Source organism: Aedes albopictus, chromosome 2 (assembly GCF_035046485.1).
Source record: "Aedes albopictus strain Foshan chromosome 2, AalbF5, whole genome shotgun sequence".
In the NCBI taxonomy this organism is placed as follows: domain Eukaryota; kingdom Metazoa; phylum Arthropoda; class Insecta; order Diptera; family Culicidae; genus Aedes; species Aedes albopictus.
The window spans coordinates 447,490,189-447,511,806 of record NC_085137.1 but is presented as its reverse complement, the minus strand read 5'-3'; the positions used below and the strand labels follow the sequence as shown (position 1 = coordinate 447,511,806).

The window sequence follows — 21,618 nt, the reverse complement described above, 5'->3', positions numbered from 1 at the left end:
AGTTACGGTAGAAGGTTGGAAAGTTTTCAATTGGTCAGTCAGTCAGGATTTGCCTATGTAGTGTTATGGTCACACGGTTTGTGTTTGTTGTCTTGTTCGATTTTGTGGTATGGTTCAATATGTTTTTCTTCTCGTTAAGTCAGTTTTCGTATGTTTGTTTTTTTTTTTCATCGAATCAATCAAACCCTGTATGTTAAAATATAAACGATCCTGTGTCAAATTGTTTTCTTGATTTCGCTAATCGTTTCCTACTTCTCTGTGTTCATCTCTTGTGTCCTTAAATTGTCATCGGTCCAAAACCCACAGAAATATGCAACTGAACTTCTGATATTTTTCTGTTGGTGTCAAAATGCCATCTAAGAGATAAACAAAAATACGTCAAGTTGGTCAGTTGATTGCAATAAAATTTTAAAATAATAAAGATTGCTTGTCAACTATTATGTATTCGTCCCCCTACAAATACTATGAAAAATGTTCAAATTCGTTCAATTGTCCTATCGGTCCTACCTAGATAAACCATGTCATTTTCTCAAGCGTAGCCTAGAAATGTCAACCTAGTCATACACAAGTAACGTTGTTCAGTTAATAAAAAGCAGTCAGTTTTTGTCCAAAATGTCACGTCGAACGCATTGACGTCAACAATGCGTTTAAGTGTTCGCACGTTAGCTTCGAATCTATCAGCACAATTAAGTGCTGCAAATCTCCTTCCCACTATTAATTCTTCGGTCGATTTTAATTGCTTTATTTAAAGAGAATATGACCAACTAACATTCTAAAAATTCGAAAAAGCGACTATGACATTAATGAATTACTAATCAAAATCAACCGAGAAACGTGGGAAATAGAGCCCAAACAACATTTTGAAGTCAGTTGGCTGTAAAAGGTTCCAAAACCTGTCACAAATCCTACAATACTTTTATTAGGATTTGTAACGATCAAAACCTTCTTAAACCCAACCGACTTGGATCTATTGCTTGGGAATAGACTCTAATGAGCCCTGGCGGATCCTCCATGTTTATCGAGCATGTCTGATGCATATGATCAGCCATACTCCATCTGCAGCAGCCGGTTCGTGATGAACCGTTGGAGGCGCATTAAAGTGTTAAAAAGGTGATATGTTACACTAAAGAACACTACATTACAATAAACAAAATGAAACTCCTTCACTTTAATACCGTCAACCCCTGCGAACTTGGCCAGGGATGTTATTTTTAAGTTATATTGGTATAAATAAAATAGTCAAAAACTTAAGCCCTTTTCAAATATTAGTGTAGATAAATTAAAAAAAAAACAACAAAGTATGCAACGTTGCTTTAAAGTACATAGTCTTCAATTCCATTGAAATCTGAGAGGGTGCTGCCAACCCCAAAATCTAGTTTGCGGGAAATTCGTCATGCACTCTAAAAAAACACGCAACCAAAAATGTTCAAAGTGCCGTAACTTTTTTGTACATTTTTTACCACTATAAAAATTTTACAGATGATAGCTAACAGAATGAACTTTATTCTCACAAAAAAACACAAAGGTAAAAAATAACTTTTTGAGATATTTAATTTTTAGTAACAAAATTCAGTTTTTTCAGAAGAAAAACTAAATAAATTTTTCAATGTGTATTTTTCTGAGAGCCGCCATATATTATTCTACAACTTTGCTTAAGACACCTTCCCGATCGAACAAGCGGTTTCCGTGTTATAATTTTTTATTTGCTTGTGTTCCATTTTTTCATAGGCCCTATTTGAAAGTTAGTCGATACCAAATATAAACTTTTGATATGAAAAAATGGTTTCTCACATGAAAAGGAATAGTATACAAAAATATCAAGTAAATTAAAAACATCGATTAAAATGGATCCGTGCTAGTCCGTGGAAAGCCTCAACTACGTTGACACACGTACAATCTTGAGCTGATGTCTACCTCTGTTGGAGCGTACGTTATGTTTATGGGTAGGTAAATATGATGGTTAACTACCTGTGGATGGAGGATATGAGTTTTTTTGCCACTATTGTTGGAATAATTCCCAAAAGTTGGAGGTGGAACCACTTCAGAAATTTCAGAAAAAAATTGTTAGAGAAAGTCCCATTGGAAGTGCCTAGTAAAGCTCCAATATATTTTCCCAAAGAGTTTACAAAGAAAACGCCAGTTTTTTTTTTTTCAAATTAAAAATAAACAAAATTTGTTGCATAAAAACCTATGGAAGCTATTCAGCCAAAGGTTATTTCAAGGACATTGCCAAAAAAACAGAATTTTCGCATCAATTCTCAACGGAAACGTTGGAAAAAAATTCTTAAGAAGTTTCCAAAACAGTTGCAGCATTTGCTAAAATGATGGAAGAAGTTTGAAAAGAAATTGACATGTAATTGCCGCAGATATTTTCAAAATTATTTCTGAGAGAAATTTTGAAAATTATTAGGGAGATAATTGCAAAACAATAACTGTAGCAGTTTTTAAGGAATTTGAAATTGCTTGAAGAGTTTCCGAAGGTAATTTCGTAGTTTTTTACCGAAAGGATTCTCAAAGTAAATTCCAGATGAAATTGTGGCAAGGATTTCCAATGAAAATGAAAAAAAAAACAAAAGAAAATGTTGAAGGAACTACAGAAACGATGTATGACGCATCGAATACACTTATAGCTAAAAAAATACACCATTCGCGTTGTGGACGAATTTTTAACAGCTCTTTTATTAATCTGGGCAACCTTTTTGAAAAAAGTATCCTACGTATTGGCAAATAACGTGAGATATACAAAGAATATATCAAGTTTTCAGCTGCTAAGGACACTACTAGCGCAAAGTAGGTAATAAAAATTAAGAAAGTTGTATTTTTTGTGTGAATACTACCATTTTTTCAGAGGAACATTAATGAAATCAATTTGTTTTTAGTTTATCCAGAACGGCTTACATACGACGTCGATTCGAATGCTGTATGCGCTCGTAAATAATGATCACTCTGAATTAAGAGAAAATATGAAATTGATTGTTGGGTGGGAAATGTTCTCTGTTTGAGGTAGGTAAATATGTTGCTTTACTACCGTCAACCCCCGTTGGTTTGAACGACACCTCATGCAAACCAATGGGGTTCATTTTTTAATGTAAGCTTCTAGTAACCCTTTGGGCATCGAAAAACACAATGATGGTAACCTTTTTTTGCTGTTTTGTTTTGATTCTGCATTCCGTTTCACCCCGTTCCATGAGCAGAATGACGTTTGAACAATTTTTAGTTTGAACGATGTGCAGATTAGAGGGGGTCAAATTAAAAAGTGTACAGATCAGATGCGGTCAAACCAACGAGGGTAGACGGTACCTGTGGATGAATATGGGTATTTTTTCATTGTGGTCGTTAGAAATCCTACTAACATAGTCACGATTTAGATGAAAGTTTGCATGCATCTGCCGGACACGTGATCCAGCAACTTTTCTACAGGTTGAGCAATCTTTTTTTTTTAATTTCTTTTTATTTGTGAATTTCAACCCTCTAATACCCAATCCCGCCTTTAGACGGGGTATAGTTTGAGCATTTTTGTAATTTTTGTTTCGTGGAAAATCATTTTTTTATATTTTTTCTGAAATTTAGGACTGTTCTGTATATCTCAAAATGGTGTTTGGTGTGTTTTAAAGCGTATTTACATTTTTTAAAAACCATTGAAAAATTGATGTTTTGTCACCTTTTAGAAGTCATTCTTTATTTTGTATTGAATCGCTACAATTAACTTATTTTTAAATTTTCCCAAATCGTTCTATCCTTGTTTAATAGTTTAAGGGAATCGAATACACTCTTAAATTATTTTCCTTAAAATTACACGGAAAATAAAATAATAATATTTCAACAATTATCATAAAATCTCAAAATGTTTTCATCTCAAAAAATCCGTTCCCCAAATTGGCTTCCAGGAAAAATATAAAAGTGTGGGAATGTGCAATAAAAATTAGAAAAATCAAAAACTGAAATTAACGAAATCGAGAATTAAAAAGAATCATCTTCCAAAACATGTTTAAATCGATTTTAGATGACGAAAAATGATATTTAGATCAAAATAAAAAAAATGGGTATTAGAGGGTTAACTTAGGCTAATTCTTCACACATGGTTGAGCAATCTCAAACGATCGTTTCGTGGTTGTCTCCGCTATTAGAACGTTCAAATATTTCAGTGTCTCCATCTGAAAAACACCTTCGGCGTGAGAAAACTACATCCATTTTACATTCATTGGGCGTATTTATACCCTTCTTCGATTTGAAGGATGACTCACGGAATGATGAAATATGCTTGTAAAGCTTCAGAAGCAAGGAAAGGATATGTCACGAAATTTTATGAAATGTAGTATTGTGCTTTACATTAAAATTGACTATAATAAACATAAAAGTAAAAACTGAATTACATGGTACAGCTATTATTATGAAAAATCAATCAGAAATTCCACTAATAATTTATCGGACAACTGCCTTATAATTTACTTGGCAATTGATTATAGAAATCCTGCAGTAACTTTTATCGAAACGCTTTCAGTAATTTCTGTTGCTGTCATTCCGTTACCAAATTTATTGTGAATATCCATGGCGAATGCTTTGACATATCCTTCGACAATTTCCTTGACAACTCTTTTGAAAATTGTTTTGGGAATTCATACAGAAATTTCTTAAAGATTTTTTTTTTGGCAATCTCCTTTGGAAGAGACTAAGAAAACTTTTTTTGGTTTTTTAGAAATCCTTCATCATTTTATTTTTGACTCCCTTCAACAATGTTTTTGACAAATTTATTGCGAACTTGTCTGACAATGTCTGGAACTTTCTTTAAAAAAAACACTCGCAACTCAATTGGGGAATCCGTTTGGGAATTGTTCCGACAATACCTTGAAGATTTCGTTGGCAATCTCTTTATTTCGGTAGTGTTTTTTAAACTTATTCGCTATTTTTTATTTCTTCAGATATTTTTCTTTGGAAAGTTCCTTGGAAGTTGCCTCGGGATGCCTTTTGGCGAATTTCGTGGCAATTCTTTTGGAAAATCTTTCGGTAATTTCTTTATTGTGTCTTAAACTATTTATACATGTACTTTTTTGGAAATTTCTTTTAGGAATTTTCTGGAAAATTCTCAGGAATTTTTCAAACAGTACTTTTCAAAGAATTTAGACATTTTTTTGGTAATTCCATTGATAATTCATATTTTTTTAATTCGTAAAATAATTTGAAATGGAATTCAGTTTGATGGCAAATGGAATTCAGAAAGAAGTTAATGAAGGAATTACCATAGAATTCTCCAGAAAATTACGAACGAATTGCCGAAAGTATTTTCAAAGCCGGCAAATAACAAATTTCCAAAGAAATTATCGGAAAAAATGTAAAAATTACCAAAAGGACTGCTGGTGAAATTCTCACAGAAATTAAGCTAAGGTTATAATAGAAAAAATCCCGTATGCATTGCCTGAAAAATGTCCAAAGCTATTGCTTGAAGAATATTAAGTGAAATGCCGTAGGCTTTAAAAATAACCTAAACCAAAAAAGTAAAAAAAATACCTAAAAATCACAGGGAATTTTCCCAAGAAATTTTAAATGATATATTTATTATTTTATTCAAAACTCAAGTTGTTAGAGGCAGCTTTCAGAGGAGTAACGCCTTATGCGCCACGACATTTTTTTTGAAAAATAATATTGAAAGAGTTAAGAAAGAAAATACTATTAAATGTTTTTCCATACCTAATGCATGACTCGTCATACTTTTACAGACTCCCCCCTTCCCCTTAAAATGCTACGTCATATATGGACACTCTCAAATATGCCGAAAATATTAGAAAAAATACGAAGAAATTTGTAAATGGTAGTTTCCAAAGTAATGTCGAAAAAAATCCCAAAAAAAATAATGAAGAAACTGTGGAGAAGATGTAACGATTAGATCAAACTGGTAATTCCAAAGAACACAAGAGCTACGTTGTGGATGAATCTCAAATTTAATTGTTCTCATTATGGCAGAGCTTTTATACTTCTGGGCAATTTTTTCCGAAGACAGTATCCAACGATATGGTCCAGAAAGCGAGATACACAAAGATTACATCAAGCATTTAACTCCTGTAAGAACACTGGCTCAACGTTGTGAACTAGTTTAGAACTTAATTATATTCTTTGTCAAAGCTTTATTTTTTCAGTGAAATATTGCCGAAAACACAAACTTTCGAAAAGGCTCAAATCACATTTTTACAAAAAAAAAAATGCTTGCAATTTCTTCACAAATTTCTTCAAGGAATCTATGCATTTCGTATCGGTTGTTCTCAATACATCCGATTCTTATATTTTTTCCTGTACGGGTATGGTTTGTGCTATAACTCAGTCAATTTTGAACCGATTCTCATGAAATTTTGTACACATGTAGGCACCATTAGTACTATCCGTGTATTAAAAATCAAGTTAATTGGTTTAAAATTGACTGAGTTACTAGTTCCCAAAAAATCAAAAGGTCAAATGCTATGTGCTATGTGAAATCAAACTATAGATTTCATAAACAACTCCGATAAAGGTTCCTGCAATTCTTCTTAGAATGATGTGGACAATTATGGAAAACATTTTCGACACATAATATGTTGAAAGCAGCAGATTATAAAAATTTATAGCCCATCGGGTTTCATTCCACCAAGCATCAGTATTCAAGCTATGTTTTCATTTACAGAAGGATTCAACATTTTCTATCGGGGAAAATTTTTCCATACGTTTTTTATAGGAGAGAAATTGGCCGAAAATGAGAATTTCATGCAACTTTGTATGTAAAAAAATTAAAAAATAAAATTTTCCCGATGAAATATTTCAAAAGTTTCCACATACGATAATATAGCATGAATTTGATAGTTTGTGGGAAGATGATCATCGCGACTGAATCACGGAAAAATATAAGTTTCATCATAGGTAGAGTTTGAATTTTGCTAGCAGCAGCCACATGGACCTAGGTAGCATGATTCGTTCAAAAAATCTTGAGTTGTTGCCTACCCCTACAGGAGAAAGCGTTATATGTTTGTAGCGTAGGTACACAAATATGGTGGGTAACTACCTGTGTATGGGTATGACTATTTTTTGCGGTTTTAGAAATTCTACATATATCGAGGTTCGCATTCATATGTGGAAATTCATTTAGATAAATCATCTGACAATTACTTTGCAATTTTTTTCGGTAATTTATTTAAGACACCCTGCAGATATTTCTACAACAATTTCTTTTTGATTTCCTTCTGTTATTCCGTCGCCAAATTCAATCTGGAATGCTCTGAGTATTTAGAATTTTCTGAGTTTTGGAAATTGTCCAGGTGTGTTTCGACCGTCTTGATTCTAAATTTTCACAAAAATGATTGTTTTTCAGGAACGAAAAAAAAAACACATCTTGAAAATTTCACAGAATATAGCTTATCTTATAGTTTTATATTCCTTCCAAAATATTTTTTTGGGAATTTTACCGGACTCCCTCAATAGTTTTTTCAACCGATTTTCCTCAATATTGTGGAAAATTATTTTCATTTTATGTTTTTTTTTATTGCTGAGAAAAATTGCTTACGATATCACAAAAAAAAATATTATGTCTACGATGCTTCTTAAGTTATGATTTTTGAAACAAACGGCTCATATAGCACATCTAGACAATTTCCTCGAAATTGGTCATAACCCAGGAACCGAGAAAAACCACATCTTGAGAATTTCACAGAATATGGATTGATTTCCTTTCAACAATATTATATTTGAGAATATCTGAACTTCCTAGATAGTTTTTTAGAGTTTTCCAACCGATTTTCCTCAATTGATAAAAATTTTGTTGAAACAATTTTTATTTCGTATTTTTTTCCAATTGCTGAGAAAATTGACTTATCCTAAGATGCTTCGTGCTAGAGTTATTATTTTTCAAAGTAGGTGGTGTCTGTGGAAAATGTTTGTTTTCCACTGGAATTTTCCGGAAACTTGGACGACTCTGATTTTTTTTTTTTCAATTTAGTTTTTGTTCATATATATATGTGAACCCTAACTATGAAAAAAAAAAATTCATTAAATTCTGAGCACCTTCGTAACAAATTGGTACGATAAAAAAAAATATTCAGAAATATCATTTTACTTTAGAAATAGCAGTAATGACAGACGGAATTCCGAAAGGAAATTACCAAATGGATTCGCAAAGGGATAACTGAAGAAATATCTATTGCTAATGCAAATTTCCAGAGATATTTTCGAAAGAAATTATCGGAAAAAAATTTCGAAGGAATCTATCAAAAAAAAAAAAAAAATACCAAAACTATTGCTGAATGAATTCCTAAAACATGAATTAAAAAAACAACAAAATTTGTTGCATTAAGGACTGTTCAATTTATAAAACGGACAACTTTACAAGGCTATAAAAAGAAGACGCGTAGTTCAAATTTAACCACCCTTGTTTCGTTGTTCAGTACATCCTCTGTCATTATAGTAATGATTTTTGAATCGGATAAAAATAGTTTTATTTCATAGAAAATCGGCCAGATGTTAAATGAGGTGAATTTTACGATTGCTGAAAATTGAAAATATACACAAAATTACTGTTCACATATGGTATATCGTTTTGATTGTCAGAAAAGTATGTGCCATGCTGCAGCAGCATGAGTAATAAACATTCTGGCGAAGTTTAAACTCAATTGGAACATTAGTTATTGAGATATTAAAGTCTCAAGTGAGATTCGATTTTTTGATTAAAATTTCATTGTAAAGCAAAAAGGGCATGAACATATTCAATAAACAATTTTTTTTATACATCCAGTCGAAAGTAGGAATGATGTGGTTTCAAATGCAGAAAACTGCTACGTAATAGCATTGCTGGTTTGGTTACTGTGTGCCCTTACAGGCACAGTAATCGAATCAGTTTCGTTCTTTGAAGGTTCTTCCAAATAACAATGCAACCTAATGCAAATTTTACATAACAATGATGTTGAAAATATAAAATTTTACATCCGATTGTTATTGAATAAGGTATACAATAACATAGAATCAACTTTGTTGAAAATAAATAATAACAAGATTTGCTAGAGTCGAAAATCGGCATCAATGGAGCAAAAAATATGCAGTTTTTACTATGATCATCTTTATGGATTAAATTTTTGATGAAGAATGCAATTAAAAGTAATTTTTTCTTCTGTATCATCCAGAAAGCAGTAATCTACTGCTCTGGACAAATTTTGAGCCGAATCCGTTGTGCTATTGCATCACAGGACTTAAATAAATATTTTTTAACAATTTCTTTATAAACAAGGCCACTTACAGTATCAAGCTGGATGCTGCTTGGTGCGTTATTACTTACCAACTATTGAGCTTTACCTTTAGTAGAGTAGTATAAGATTCCAATACATTAAAAATTTAATGAACATATGCATGTTTAGTATGTGGAAAGTTATGTCGAATTTTGAGAAATGGGTTTTTATTGATGTTTTACGAAAACCGCTTCAGTTAGACAAAAAAGGACATTTTGCCTAATGTTATATTTTTCCTACATTTGAGAATAACTATAGAAAGTTATGCAAAAAAACTGATAATGATTTTATTGAAAAATTAAAAAGATATCGCACAAGCAAGTTGTCCGTTTTATAAATTGAACAGTCCTTAAAACCCATGGAAACTGCAGAAAGAATTTTCTGCAGATATTCAGCCAGAGGTTATTCCAAGGACATTACCAAAAAAATATCCAATAAATTCAAAGAAGTTTGCAGAAGCAAAGATGAGAAAATTCATGATTTTTTATAAAAATTATCATGATTTTTTTATAAAAAAATATCATGATTATTTTCAATTTCTACCACTTCCGATTCCAATTTCCATTCGTGAGGATCGTCAATCCATCATGCTGTGTATCTACAAAAAATGTCGACGATCGATATTTCAAAATCAGCAAATAATAAATGACATTTTTAGGATATTTCTTATTTCTACCCAAAAAATGTCAATGAAGTTCCCAAATTTATTACCAAAGGACTTGCCGTAGTTATGCTGCAAGAAATTTCTTAAGAAGTTTCCAAAACAGTTGCAGCTTTTCCTAAAACGGTGAAAGGAGTTTGCAAATAAATTACCATATTATTTCCACAGAAACTTTCCTAGAACGTGAGATATACAAAGATTATATCAAGTTTTCAGCTGCGAAGAACACTAGTGCAACGTAGTGAATCAAAATTGAGATCAAAGTTATATTTTTTATGAAATCTACCATATTTTTTTTTCAGTGAAACATTACTGGCATCAATATTTTTCTAGTTTATCCAGAACGGCTTACATACAGGGGATGGCCAAACTATTTGGGATAGGTATTTTTTTTTTCTCTCACAAAAAAGTTTAACATGCTGTAAATTTTCATAGAGGCATCAAAAATTTGAACCGTTGTGGTAAAACACTTTTTTTAGACAACAAACTTTTAAACTCCCATATCTCGGAAACTTTAACGTTTATCAACAATATATTGATACTTGATGCGACGTTATAAATGTAATATTTTCTCACGACGAATTAAAATATACCGGTTTGAAATTTTTACCCATATAGAGGAAAATAAGTCAAATTTACAATACCACACAAAAAATGCTTAATGCATTTTTCCTTTTATCCAAATAGCCTCCAATACGTTTTATTAGAAATATCTCGAGAACAGAAGAAGAAAATCTTTGGATATCAAAACTAAAATTTAATGACATTGATATAAAAAATGTATTTTTTTCGAGAAAGATCAGAAAAGTGTCAATCCATGATAACTTTTTCCAACTATCAAAAAGTGTCTTTGTTTTAATAACTTGTGAAGCATTACTATATTGTTAATAAACGTTCAAAATTTCATTCAATTTGGTTCACTAGTTACCGAGATATGACAGTTCAAAAATAAGTTGCCTAAAAAAATATGTTTTACGAGAAGCTTCGTGAAAAATTAACAAATCGAGCTCAAATTTGTACCAATGATGCACATAATACACATACATATAACAGGTTGAAAAACAGTTAAATTTTGAGAATTTTTGATGCACCCTGTGAAAAGTTACAGCATGTTAAACTTTTTTATGAGAGAAAAAAAAAGTTGCCTATCCCAAACTTTTTGGCCACCCCCTGTACGATGCAGATTCGAAAACTTTGGTTACAAATGATGAAAAAATTGGTGCTGCATGGGCTCGTTAATAATGATCACATCTGATTTTCGGGAAGTATCAAATTGATCATAGGTAGTGTTTGAATTTTGCTTGCAACGGCCATATGAACACATTGCTGAAGAAAACGTTCCATGTTTGTAGTAGGTAAATATGATGCTTAACTACCTGTGAATGGATATGGGTATTTATTTTATGAATGTGGTCGTTAGCAATCCTACTTACAGAGTCAAGGTTTAAATGAAAGTTTACATGCATCTGCCGGACACGTGGTCCAGCAACTTTTTCTACAGGTAGAGTAATATTAAACGATTGATTCGTGGTTGTCACTGCTATTAGAACATCCAAATATTTCAGTGTCTTCCTTCGCCAGAAAATCGCCCTTGGCGTGAGATATACAATTACATCAATTTAACATTCATTTAGCGTGCTTAGCTCCTTCATAGATTTGGAGCATGTACTCACGGAATGGAAAAATCTTTGGAAGCCCCAGAAGCAAGGAAAGGATATGTCATGAAATTTTGTGAAATGTAGAATTAGCCTTTAATTAAAATTCACAATAATAAACATAAAAATAAATCTTGTGCTGATTTTTTGAACCCTTTAAACAGAATACCCTCTTCGAATGAGTGTAATCAGTTTTGAACCTTATAATTCCGCGCTATTTTGCTCACCCTTTGACAGATACGCGCATTTCCATTTATCTTTCAAAAACAATAACGGAATTTCATAGAAATTTGGAAAAAAATCTTAGCAACTCCCTTGGGAATTTTTTTCCGCATTTTTTGTTTTTGGAAATTTTTTCAACAATTTATTATTAAAATACTGCAGTAATTCCTATCGATTTTTTCAGTAATTGATGTTTGATTTTTACATGCCATTCCGTCACCAAATTTGTTGTGAATTTCCTTGGCAAATGCTTTGGCATTTCCTTCTAAATTTTTTTAGGGAATTAATTCAGGTATTCTTTTAAGAATTTTTTGGTAATATTTTTTTGTAGAGCCTTAGAAAACTCTTCCGGTATTTTTAATAATTTTTCAGTTATGCCTCTAAAAATTCATTCATCAATTTATTTTTGACTCACTTCAACAATGCCTTCGACCAATTCAATGTGAATTTCTATGAAAATGTCTTTGCAATTTTCTAGAAAAACTTGGTTTGTAACTCATTTGGAAATCACTTTGGGAATCCTTTTGGGAATTGTTCCAACAATAATTTAAAGTTTTCGTTGGCAATCTCTTTTGGAATTATTTCGACACTGTCTTTGGAAACATTTTCGCTATTTTTTTTATTTCTTCAGATATTTTTCTTTTGAAAGTTCTTTGGGAGTTCCCTTTGGCGAATTTTGTGGCAATTCTTTCGCCAACTTCTTAAAAATGCCTAAAGCTATTTCTATATGAACTTTTTAGGAAATTTCTTTGTGGAATTTTCTGGAAAATTCTCAGGAATTTTTCAGGTAGTACTTTTCGAAGAATTAAGAAATTTCTTTGTTAATTCCATTAAAAATTCTAGGTTGCTTAATTCGTAAAATGATTTCAAATGGAATTTCCAAACTGATGACAGATGAAATTCCGAAAGAAGTTAACGAAAGAATACTATAGAAATTTCCAAAAAATCACAGAAAATTTTACGAATGAATTGACGAAAGAATTTTCAAAGTAGCCAAATAACGAATTTCCAAAGAAATTATAGGAAAATAGCATTTAAAAAACTACCAAAAAGATCATACTGGTAAAATTCACACAGAAATTAAGATAAGGTAATAATAGAAGAAATCGCGTATGCATTGCCTGAAAAATGTCCAACGCAATTGTTTAAGGAATATTTGACTAACTTAATCCAAAAAAATAAAGAAAAAAAAACAAAAAATACAGGGAATTTTTCCAATCAGGTTTCGAAGGAAAATAAAATAACCTAACTAATTCCTGCATGAATAGGCAAAGAGATTTCCAGAATAGTGCCGAAGAAATTTTATTAGTAATTACTAAAGGAGCCTCCAAAGAAATTGTCGAACGAAATCAGAGAGAAAGCTAACCCCAAAGCAATTATCGTAGGAGCAATTTCTACAGATGTTTTTAAAACCATTGCCGAAGCAATTTGTATAAAAAGGAAGTGTTAATAAATAATCCAAAAATTTCCCAAGAAATTTTAAATGCTATTTCTATTTTTCTTTTTTTTTTTTTTGAAATTAAAGTTGTTAGAAACAGCTTTCAAGGGAATAACGCCTTATGCGCCATCGCCAGAAAGAAAATACGGAAATATGCCGAAAAGATTGAAAAAAGTCCGAAGAAATTTGTAAATGGTATTTTAAGAGTTTTCAAAATAATGTCGAAAAAAATCCCAAAGAAATTAATGAAGAAACTGTGGAGAACATGTAACGCTAAGATCAAACTGATAGCTTCAAAGAACACAAGAGCTACGTTGTGGACGAATCTCAAATCTAATTGTTATAATTATAGCAGAGCAACTTTTTTCCGTGGGAAGTATCCAACGAATTTGACTCCTAAGAACACTGGATCTTTGTGAAAGCTTCATTTTTTCGGTGAAACATTGTCGAAAACAGAATCTTTCAAAAAGGCCCAGATCAAAAAAATGCTTGAAATCTCTTCAAGGAATCTATGGATTGCGTATCTGGTGTTCACAATATGTAAGTCACATCCAAGATCCTAGAAGAAAAAGAAATTCTCTCAAGAACTCAACTATGAACTAAAACCCTTCAAAAATTCCTACTAGTTTCCCTAAAAAATCAAAAGGTGAATAGGTCAAATGCTTGCTAAGTGAAATCAAACTATAGAATCCATAAACAAATCTTCTTAATTCCCTGCAATTCTTCTCAGAATTCTTAGGAAAATTTTTGAAAATATTTTCGAGCATTTCTGACACATACTATGTCTGAACCAGCAGATTATAAACATTTGATGAACATCGGGTTACTTTCTACCAAGCAGAGTTCAAGCTATGTTTTCATTTGCAAAAGGTTTTAAAATTTTCTCTCGATGGTTTTTTTTTCATACATTTTGTATAGAAGAGAAATTGGCCGAAAATGAAAATTTCATGCAAGTTTGTATTAAAACAACCTAAAATCAAAATTTCCCCGATGACCGCATACGATAATATAGCATGAATTCTGATATTTTGTGGAAAGAATCCTGATGTACATTCAATTTTTATAATCCGCTAGTTCAGACGTACCGTGCGACAGAAAGTAACGAAAATATTCCTGAAATTCTTCCAGCATTTTGTGGAAGACTTTTCAGAATATCTTTATGAATATTCGACAGAATTAATGTTTGTTGTAGTACATTTTTTTCTTGTTTCACATTTACATTCGTGGAATGAGATTTTATGAGGGCCCGGAGACAAGTCCCCCTCTAAATGCGGCTTGGCTTAAGGTGTATGATGAAACTAGGCTTGAATTTATCGTAATTCAATCGTTATAGGTATTTTCTGGTGCTTTTATTAAAAAATTTTGTCAGGGAAGTAGAGTACAATTATTATTATCAAAAATATGATTCAACTGAAAAACTCAAGTTCCGAAAACTTCGGTTTTGAATAATGGAATAAAGGTGCTGCATACCGCATACGCTTGTGAATGATGATCACGTCTGAGTCATGGAAAAATATCAGTTTGAACCAAGATTTGATCATACACAGTTAAAATTAAAATGTAATTTTAAGTGAATTTTCATGCACATATTTGGAGCATGAAAATAAACACAAAAATAAATCGCATTTGAAATTTACATTTATTGAAAACATGAACTGACGTGTAATTTTAAACGTCGTTGAAATTTAAGTGAGCACTGCATGGCGCGGTTCTCCGTGGGTGTGTGTTGTTTCATTTGATTTGTTTTCATGATTCACATATCCCTCCCCGCCCGTCAGTCGGAAGCAGCAATTAAAACTAATAAATGAATGTCACGTTTTATTTCAATATAATAATTGCACTTTTCGGTATCAAACTATTCAGGTACACAGTTGTTTACTAGGATCTATGCACTTCCCGCATCCAGCAACAAAATTTCGGTTTTCGGTGCAGGGCGTCTTGCTGCTGCTGATGGCGTTTCAGCTGGTGATTACCGATAGTGAGCGCGCGTCTGAAAAGTGTTCATTTGTTACACTGCCTAATGGATGAAATATGAATTTCTTACCTGTTAATGACCTTGATAATTCTTGTTCCGCCTTCGTAACACTCCGCACGACTGAAGAATTAGGAATAAAAATAACTTTCGGGGTAGCACTTCAGAAGCACTCAGATTCAACGCGACGGCCATACTCTTTCCAACATCAGAGCGCTAGTATGTAGTTTGTATGATGATTGAAATTTACAGTTATTTTAATTGAAAAATCAATGTATATCAATGCTCTTATTATGTGCATGGATTTTTGTTTAAATTTAAATGATCTTTTCGATTCAAGTGATGTACGTTTAAATGCGTGATGTTTTACATGCCATTGAAATTTCATTACTTTTTGCTGTGTAGGTAGAGTTTGAATTTTGCTAGCAGTAGCCACATCGATACAGGTACATAGCATGAATCATGCTGCATGATACGTTAAAAAAAACTTGACTTGTTGCCTACCCCTACTGGAAAATCGTTATACAGGGGATCCTCAAAATAACTGGGACAGGTAAAATTTTCACTTTTCAAAAAATGTTCAACTCGCTGTAACTTTTCGAAAAGGGCATCAAATATTCTCAAATTTTTACTGTAAGTTGAACATTTTTTGAAAAGTGAAATTTTTACCTGTCCTACTTATTTTGAGTATCCCCTGTATGTTTGTAGCGTAGGTACGCAAATATGGTGGTTTACTACCTGTGTATGGGTATGACTATTTTTTTCGGGTATTAGAAATTCTACATATATGGAGGTTTGCATTCATCTGCCGGGTACGGGATCCAGCAACTTTTTTACCCGTAGAGCAAACTCATAAGTTTGGCTTATAGTTGTCTCCGCTATTACTAACTTGATACTTGATGAGCTACAACTCGTGGCGGTGAGTGTACGCCGAATGCAGCATTTACCTCCACTTCTGGTCTCGGTTATGGGCCAATCGCCCTGAACGTCCAGAGTCCTTTCGGTCGTTCTCAATTGCAAGAAACTGAGTGTGCGTGGCGTACTACTAAGCCGACGACCCTTTCCTCGTTCTCTGCTCAAGATGGTTTAAATTTGTTGTTTCTCCGGCATACGAACTACATACTCAGTCCACCGCAGCCTGCCGTTTTTATTCGCTTCACTATACTGCCGTCAGGCGCATAAATGTCATATTTCGACATTTTTTAGGTTTTTATGTCCTAAGTCATATGTATTTTTATAAGAATTTTTGAAATATTTTATCAACATCTGGATTTAAACATGTTCCGACAGTTTTTGCGTTGAAGTCATTCAAATGCGACAATAGTCAATGATTATTTTGAAACTTCAAATGTGTCTTTCTCGCGTTTTTCTATTGTAACATGTGACATTTATGCGTCCGAGGGCAGTATATCCATTATTTTATATACTTGGTACAATTCGTAGTGCATGCCGCGAGATGCCATTCCCCAGTTTATCACCGAGTATTTTTGCAGCACTTCACGTTCGAAGGCTAAAACGACCAAAAAAATCAGAGTCTTGTCAACGCAAGTTTTGACTTCGCTTGTAGCCTCTCTCCGCTAATAGGACATCCAGTGTCTTCCTTGTGCTCATAAGGGCGTGGGCATTTCATGTTCTGTTGAAAAGCAAGGTAGCGTGTTCTAGTACATTATTACAGATGGAAGTGAGCATTTCGACGAGGCGATGGACAAAGAGGTGCACGCTTAATAAGGAATCATCTTGGCTGAAGAAGGCACCTTGAATATTTGAATATTTTTTTCTGCATGCGTGTTGCATAGATTTTGCGGCTGACGCTCCTCGATCGCTATGCCTGATATGTATTGCGAATCTACCCACCGTATTTTTTTCCAACCTCCCCTGTGGATCTACCAGCACCACCTTCAACATGCTACCCTGTTTAGGTAATTGTTTCAAGAACGGTGTTTCATTAGTAGGTATCCACAAATAGGATATGCTCGATTGACTTATTCTAGTTAGCTAACTACTCAGTATGAAAAGCTGTATGCGAATGCTGAAAATGATACATAGTTGTGCAGTTTCAATAAGGAAAGTAATTCGTCCGTTTCAATCTAATATGGTGAAAAGGAAAAGTCAACCAATTATCGATTCAGAAAGCAGCAGTGATTCTGAATCCGGTATGGAGCTGCAACTTGAGCTGCAATCGTTGGCCAAGAGAAGGAAAACCAGCAGGCTGGATTCCGACTTGGAGGATCATTCGGGACCAGAGACATCCGTGCAGTGCAAAAAGCGAGGGGTGAAGCACATATCTGCTTCGCAATCAAAAGATGACGAAAGTGGAAGTAGCAGTAGTGATTCGGAGTTCAGTGATTATGATGACAAGATGATGGGAGACGAAAAAGATCGGGCCAGATTGAGCGCCTTGTCGGAGAAAGAACGAGAAACGGAGATTTTCGAGCGTATCGAGCGGCACGAAGCCATGAAGACTCGCTGGGAGATTGAACGTAAATTGAGACTGGCAAAGAAGGCCGAGCGAAAAGTCAGTGACAGTTCCCATTCTTCACCAGAAAAAGCTCCCGCTAGTTCGAACCATTGCAACCTGAAGGAACGTTCCAAAGAGCGAAAGAAGAACGTTGAAGCCAATCGAACAGACAACAAGCGAAACAATGCCATGGCAATGCTGAAAGCTAAACGAAAAGGCAAAGCCAAGCGTGACGAGGAAGCGTACGACATCTGTTTAGATGACTGGGTAAGCGATAACGAAGATGATAAAAACTATGATCGACGCTCGCGGGCTGGTTCCAGCAGCGGTCGCGGAAGTGATAGCCGGTCTTCTATCGATGAAGAAACGTGGGACTCCAAAGAGAGGAAACCGGCCGCCATTAGCACTAAGGAGGAACTCGAGAAACTACGAATCTCGCGGCACAAGATAGAACGCTCCATTACGCTCCCGATGTTCAATCAAGTTGTGCAGAACTGTTTCGTTAGGATCAACATAGGAAACAACAACGGAAGCCCAGTCTATCGAGTGGCGGAGATCATTGGGGTTGTGGAGACGGGCAAAATCTATCAACTTGGCCAGTGTCGCACCAACAAAGGGTTCCGGCTGAAGCATGGCAGCCAGGAGCGGGTGTTCCGGCTGGAGTTCATCTCGAATCAGAAGTTTAGCGACAGCGAATATCAGAATTGGTTGAGTGCCTGTGAGGCCACCGGAACGGCATTGCCTTATGCAGACACCATCGAGAAAAAGCAGCGGGCGTTTAATGAAGCAATACAGTACGAATTCAAGGACACCGACATCGACAAGCTCATCAAGGAAAATAACCGATTCCGGGTGAATCCAACCAACTACGCTATGAAAAAGACACAGCTCATGATGCAACGTGACGCAGCGCAACTCCGAGGAGAGGATGAACTGGCACGCGATTTGAACACCCAAATAATGGAGCTCGAAGAGCGTGCCAGCACTCTGGACAGAAACCGCAGCAGTAGCATTGGTTTAATATCTTACATCAACGATCGCAACAGGAAACGCAACGTGGAGGACGCCGAAAAGGCCATCAAGGAGGAAATTTGGGCCACCCGAGGTAAGAGAATCGAAGATCCGTTCACGCGGCGTCCAACGCAGCCGCGGATGTCGTTCAAGGCATCGCACAAGAAAGAGGAAGTCCCAAACAGTCAGATGCAGGCGCTTCCAGCACCTCCCCCGCCGGGGCGAAAAAATAAAGCGGATGAGACGACGCCTGTCTCCAGTGCGGACAACAACATGTACTCTTTGCATGATTTCGATATCGTTCTAGACGCGCCTCTTTCGGATGGCTCCAGCAATTTAATTCCGAAAGCTGTGAAGAAACCGGTCAATAAATCCAGTCTGAAGCGATCGCTCAACCTCGAAGAGTACAAGAAGAGGCGAGGTTTTATCTGATGAACATCAACGGTTATCTCTACTGTAACATGATAACTATTGGAAAATGAGGATGATAATGATAAAACACCGCACAAATAGAAAAATGTTGCTTATTTAAATTAATAAAATGCATGCTTGAATGAATGAAGCATGTTTATTTTTATTTCAATGTTGTATTATGTGGTTCTTCCTTGGAGTTTTTCGTCCAAAACCATCATTCCATTTAGCGTTACAAATTTCATTAAATTCTGCAAAACAGGGTTCGAATGCACGTACAAATTTTCAAACGTCAAACATGGCTGGTTTGAGCACTTTGTATACAACTTAAGTTTCAATGTTTGACCAAGATGACGGGCTTGGTGCTCTAGTGGCTACCGCTTCTGATTCGTATGCAGAAGGTCATGGGTTCAATCCCTGGCCCGTCCCTTTCGTCCTACTTTGTATCTTTCTATCCATTTTCTCTCTCTCTCTTCTCTACATATACAACTCATGTATATTCATATGTTCATAGCCATCGCTAGTGAACTAAACCTCACAGCTAGAACCAACTTCCAACTTCCACAGCACAGTGTATATAACGCCTACAAGTTATGCAACCAAAGCAAACTGTGCCGCTTGTCCTTCATAGTAATCACCACACAATCCTTACCACCTTACGAACACCCCTATCCATAGATCGCATCACCGACCCAACGGTGACTCCCAGATCTCCCATCCTTTCCGTCTAACAAATACTCCGGTCTGTGCTGGTTGTGGGGATGCAGTGGTGCTCTCGGTCTTTAGTAGCAACAACCAGCACACTCTAACATTCCTTTCTCTTCCCAACGCCGTTATTGATAAAAAATGCATGAGCTGCTTAAATTGCACTTTGAGAATATGTCCCAGCCCTTATTCATTTGGATCTCAGTGCAATTGGTACCAGCTCAGATCAATCACGGAGGAGCAACCATTGATATGTATAGTCATATTTGATCGTTGATCGATCTTAAGTTTCGATGTCTGACCGAGAATCGTGCGACAATGTTCACGGTTAAGTAAACGATTAATGCACTGCCGTGTTTGATATTGACGTATGTGTGAGGTGGTCATCGCGAACAAATAAATCATAACCGTGACGAAGACCACCACATGTATTTCCATATAGCTAGTAGATCATATCACCTACCAAAAGTGGCTCCAAGATCTACACTCTACCTTTCCCTACTAACAAATACTCCTTCCCGTGACAGCTGTGAGGATGCTGTGGATTCCACAGTTTCTAGTAACAACGGTTGTTGAACTAACATTCCTTCCCCTTACCCGATGACCGTAAGTACGTGGCCGGCACCGTTATTGACTTTTAAATGTTGAACACTAGAATTGTGCACATTGAGAATGGTTTGCTAATCCCAAGCTTTCACATTCATTGGTTCTAAGTATGTGCAACTTCGGTTGTTCCGGTCAATCAAGGAGCAGAATTCTGCATCGAAACTTAAAGTAAGCAACGCAATTTTCACCACTTGGGAAACATTTGAATTTAACGTGTCAAACCAGTCATAAATCTACTTTTCGAAATCATGTGTAAAACACGTTAGTTTGGCATCATAAATGTCAAATTTCTTAGAATATCAGTACCAGGCACCCACCTGCGGGACCCTGTTCACCAAAAAATGAAGTATGCTAGGACATACTTACCGCGGGCGAGATCGGTAATGTACATTACGTTATAGGCGAACCATTTCCATTATCGATACATAAACATACTGTCATACACGATAAAATCATGTGTAAAAGACAGTGGTTTGGAACCTCAACTATTCAACATCTGATTCAAAAGAATTACACGTTAATATAGCTTGCTGTTTCAAACGATACATTAACGTGTAAAAGAACATGGATGAGGCGTGTCGATTATTTTCAGTGTACACTTCAGTATACGGATATCTTTGCATTACTTACTTTAAGTTTCGATGTCTGACGAATCATCAACACCTTGGTGGTTTAAAACCTCTATAATAAAAAAACACCTTGGCATCATCTATGAGTGTGACTATGCATGGTCACGCCCATTTTTACTGTTAACATAGAATATGCGTTAAAAATACTGCATGCGTGTGAAAATGATCATCATGAATCTGGAATACTTTTAGTTGAGTCATAGGTAGAATTTCATTCTAGCTACCAGCCATTCTAGCTATTACATGGTGGTCATGGACTGGGCATAGGTAGCAGTATTTGTTTGAAAAAAGTCATGTGCTGTTACCTACTCCTTTGCCATAAAAAACAAAACGAAGAGAAACACATCGCATTTAAAATAAGTTACCCTTAGTGAAAGGCTACACTATTTATTTTTCACCCACATACCACAATGGTCGGAAAAAGATAAAGTTCGGCCAAAACTCTTTTTATGTGTTTAATCAAAGTTATAGGTTGTCTAGATATGTTATATAGTATTTTTAGTGTTTAAAAAGGGGTATTCAAAAATTACGTAACTTCAATAATTTCAAAAAACGGTAAAAATCAGTAAACCCCACATTTTTGCGTTTTTTTTGTTAAAAAATAATTTGAATTTAAT

General features: G+C 34.8%; 1 protein-coding gene and 1 long non-coding RNA gene across 6 annotated transcripts in view; one reads left to right on the top strand and one right to left on the bottom strand.

The window, feature by feature from the left end:
- LOC134288583 (uncharacterized) overlaps positions 1–21,618 on the bottom strand; it is a 280,379-nt gene that overhangs the window by 168,979 nt on the left and 89,782 nt on the right. The gene's annotated exons all lie outside the window — the stretch shown is intronic.
- Positions 1,258–19,621, top strand: LOC109420175 (RNA polymerase-associated protein Rtf1-like). Its single transcript, XM_062853833.1, has one exon. The coding sequence runs from the start codon at positions 17,190–17,192 to the stop codon at positions 19,080–19,082; it is 1,893 nt and encodes a 630-aa protein (XP_062709817.1). The 5' UTR covers positions 1,258–17,189; the 3' UTR covers positions 19,083–19,621.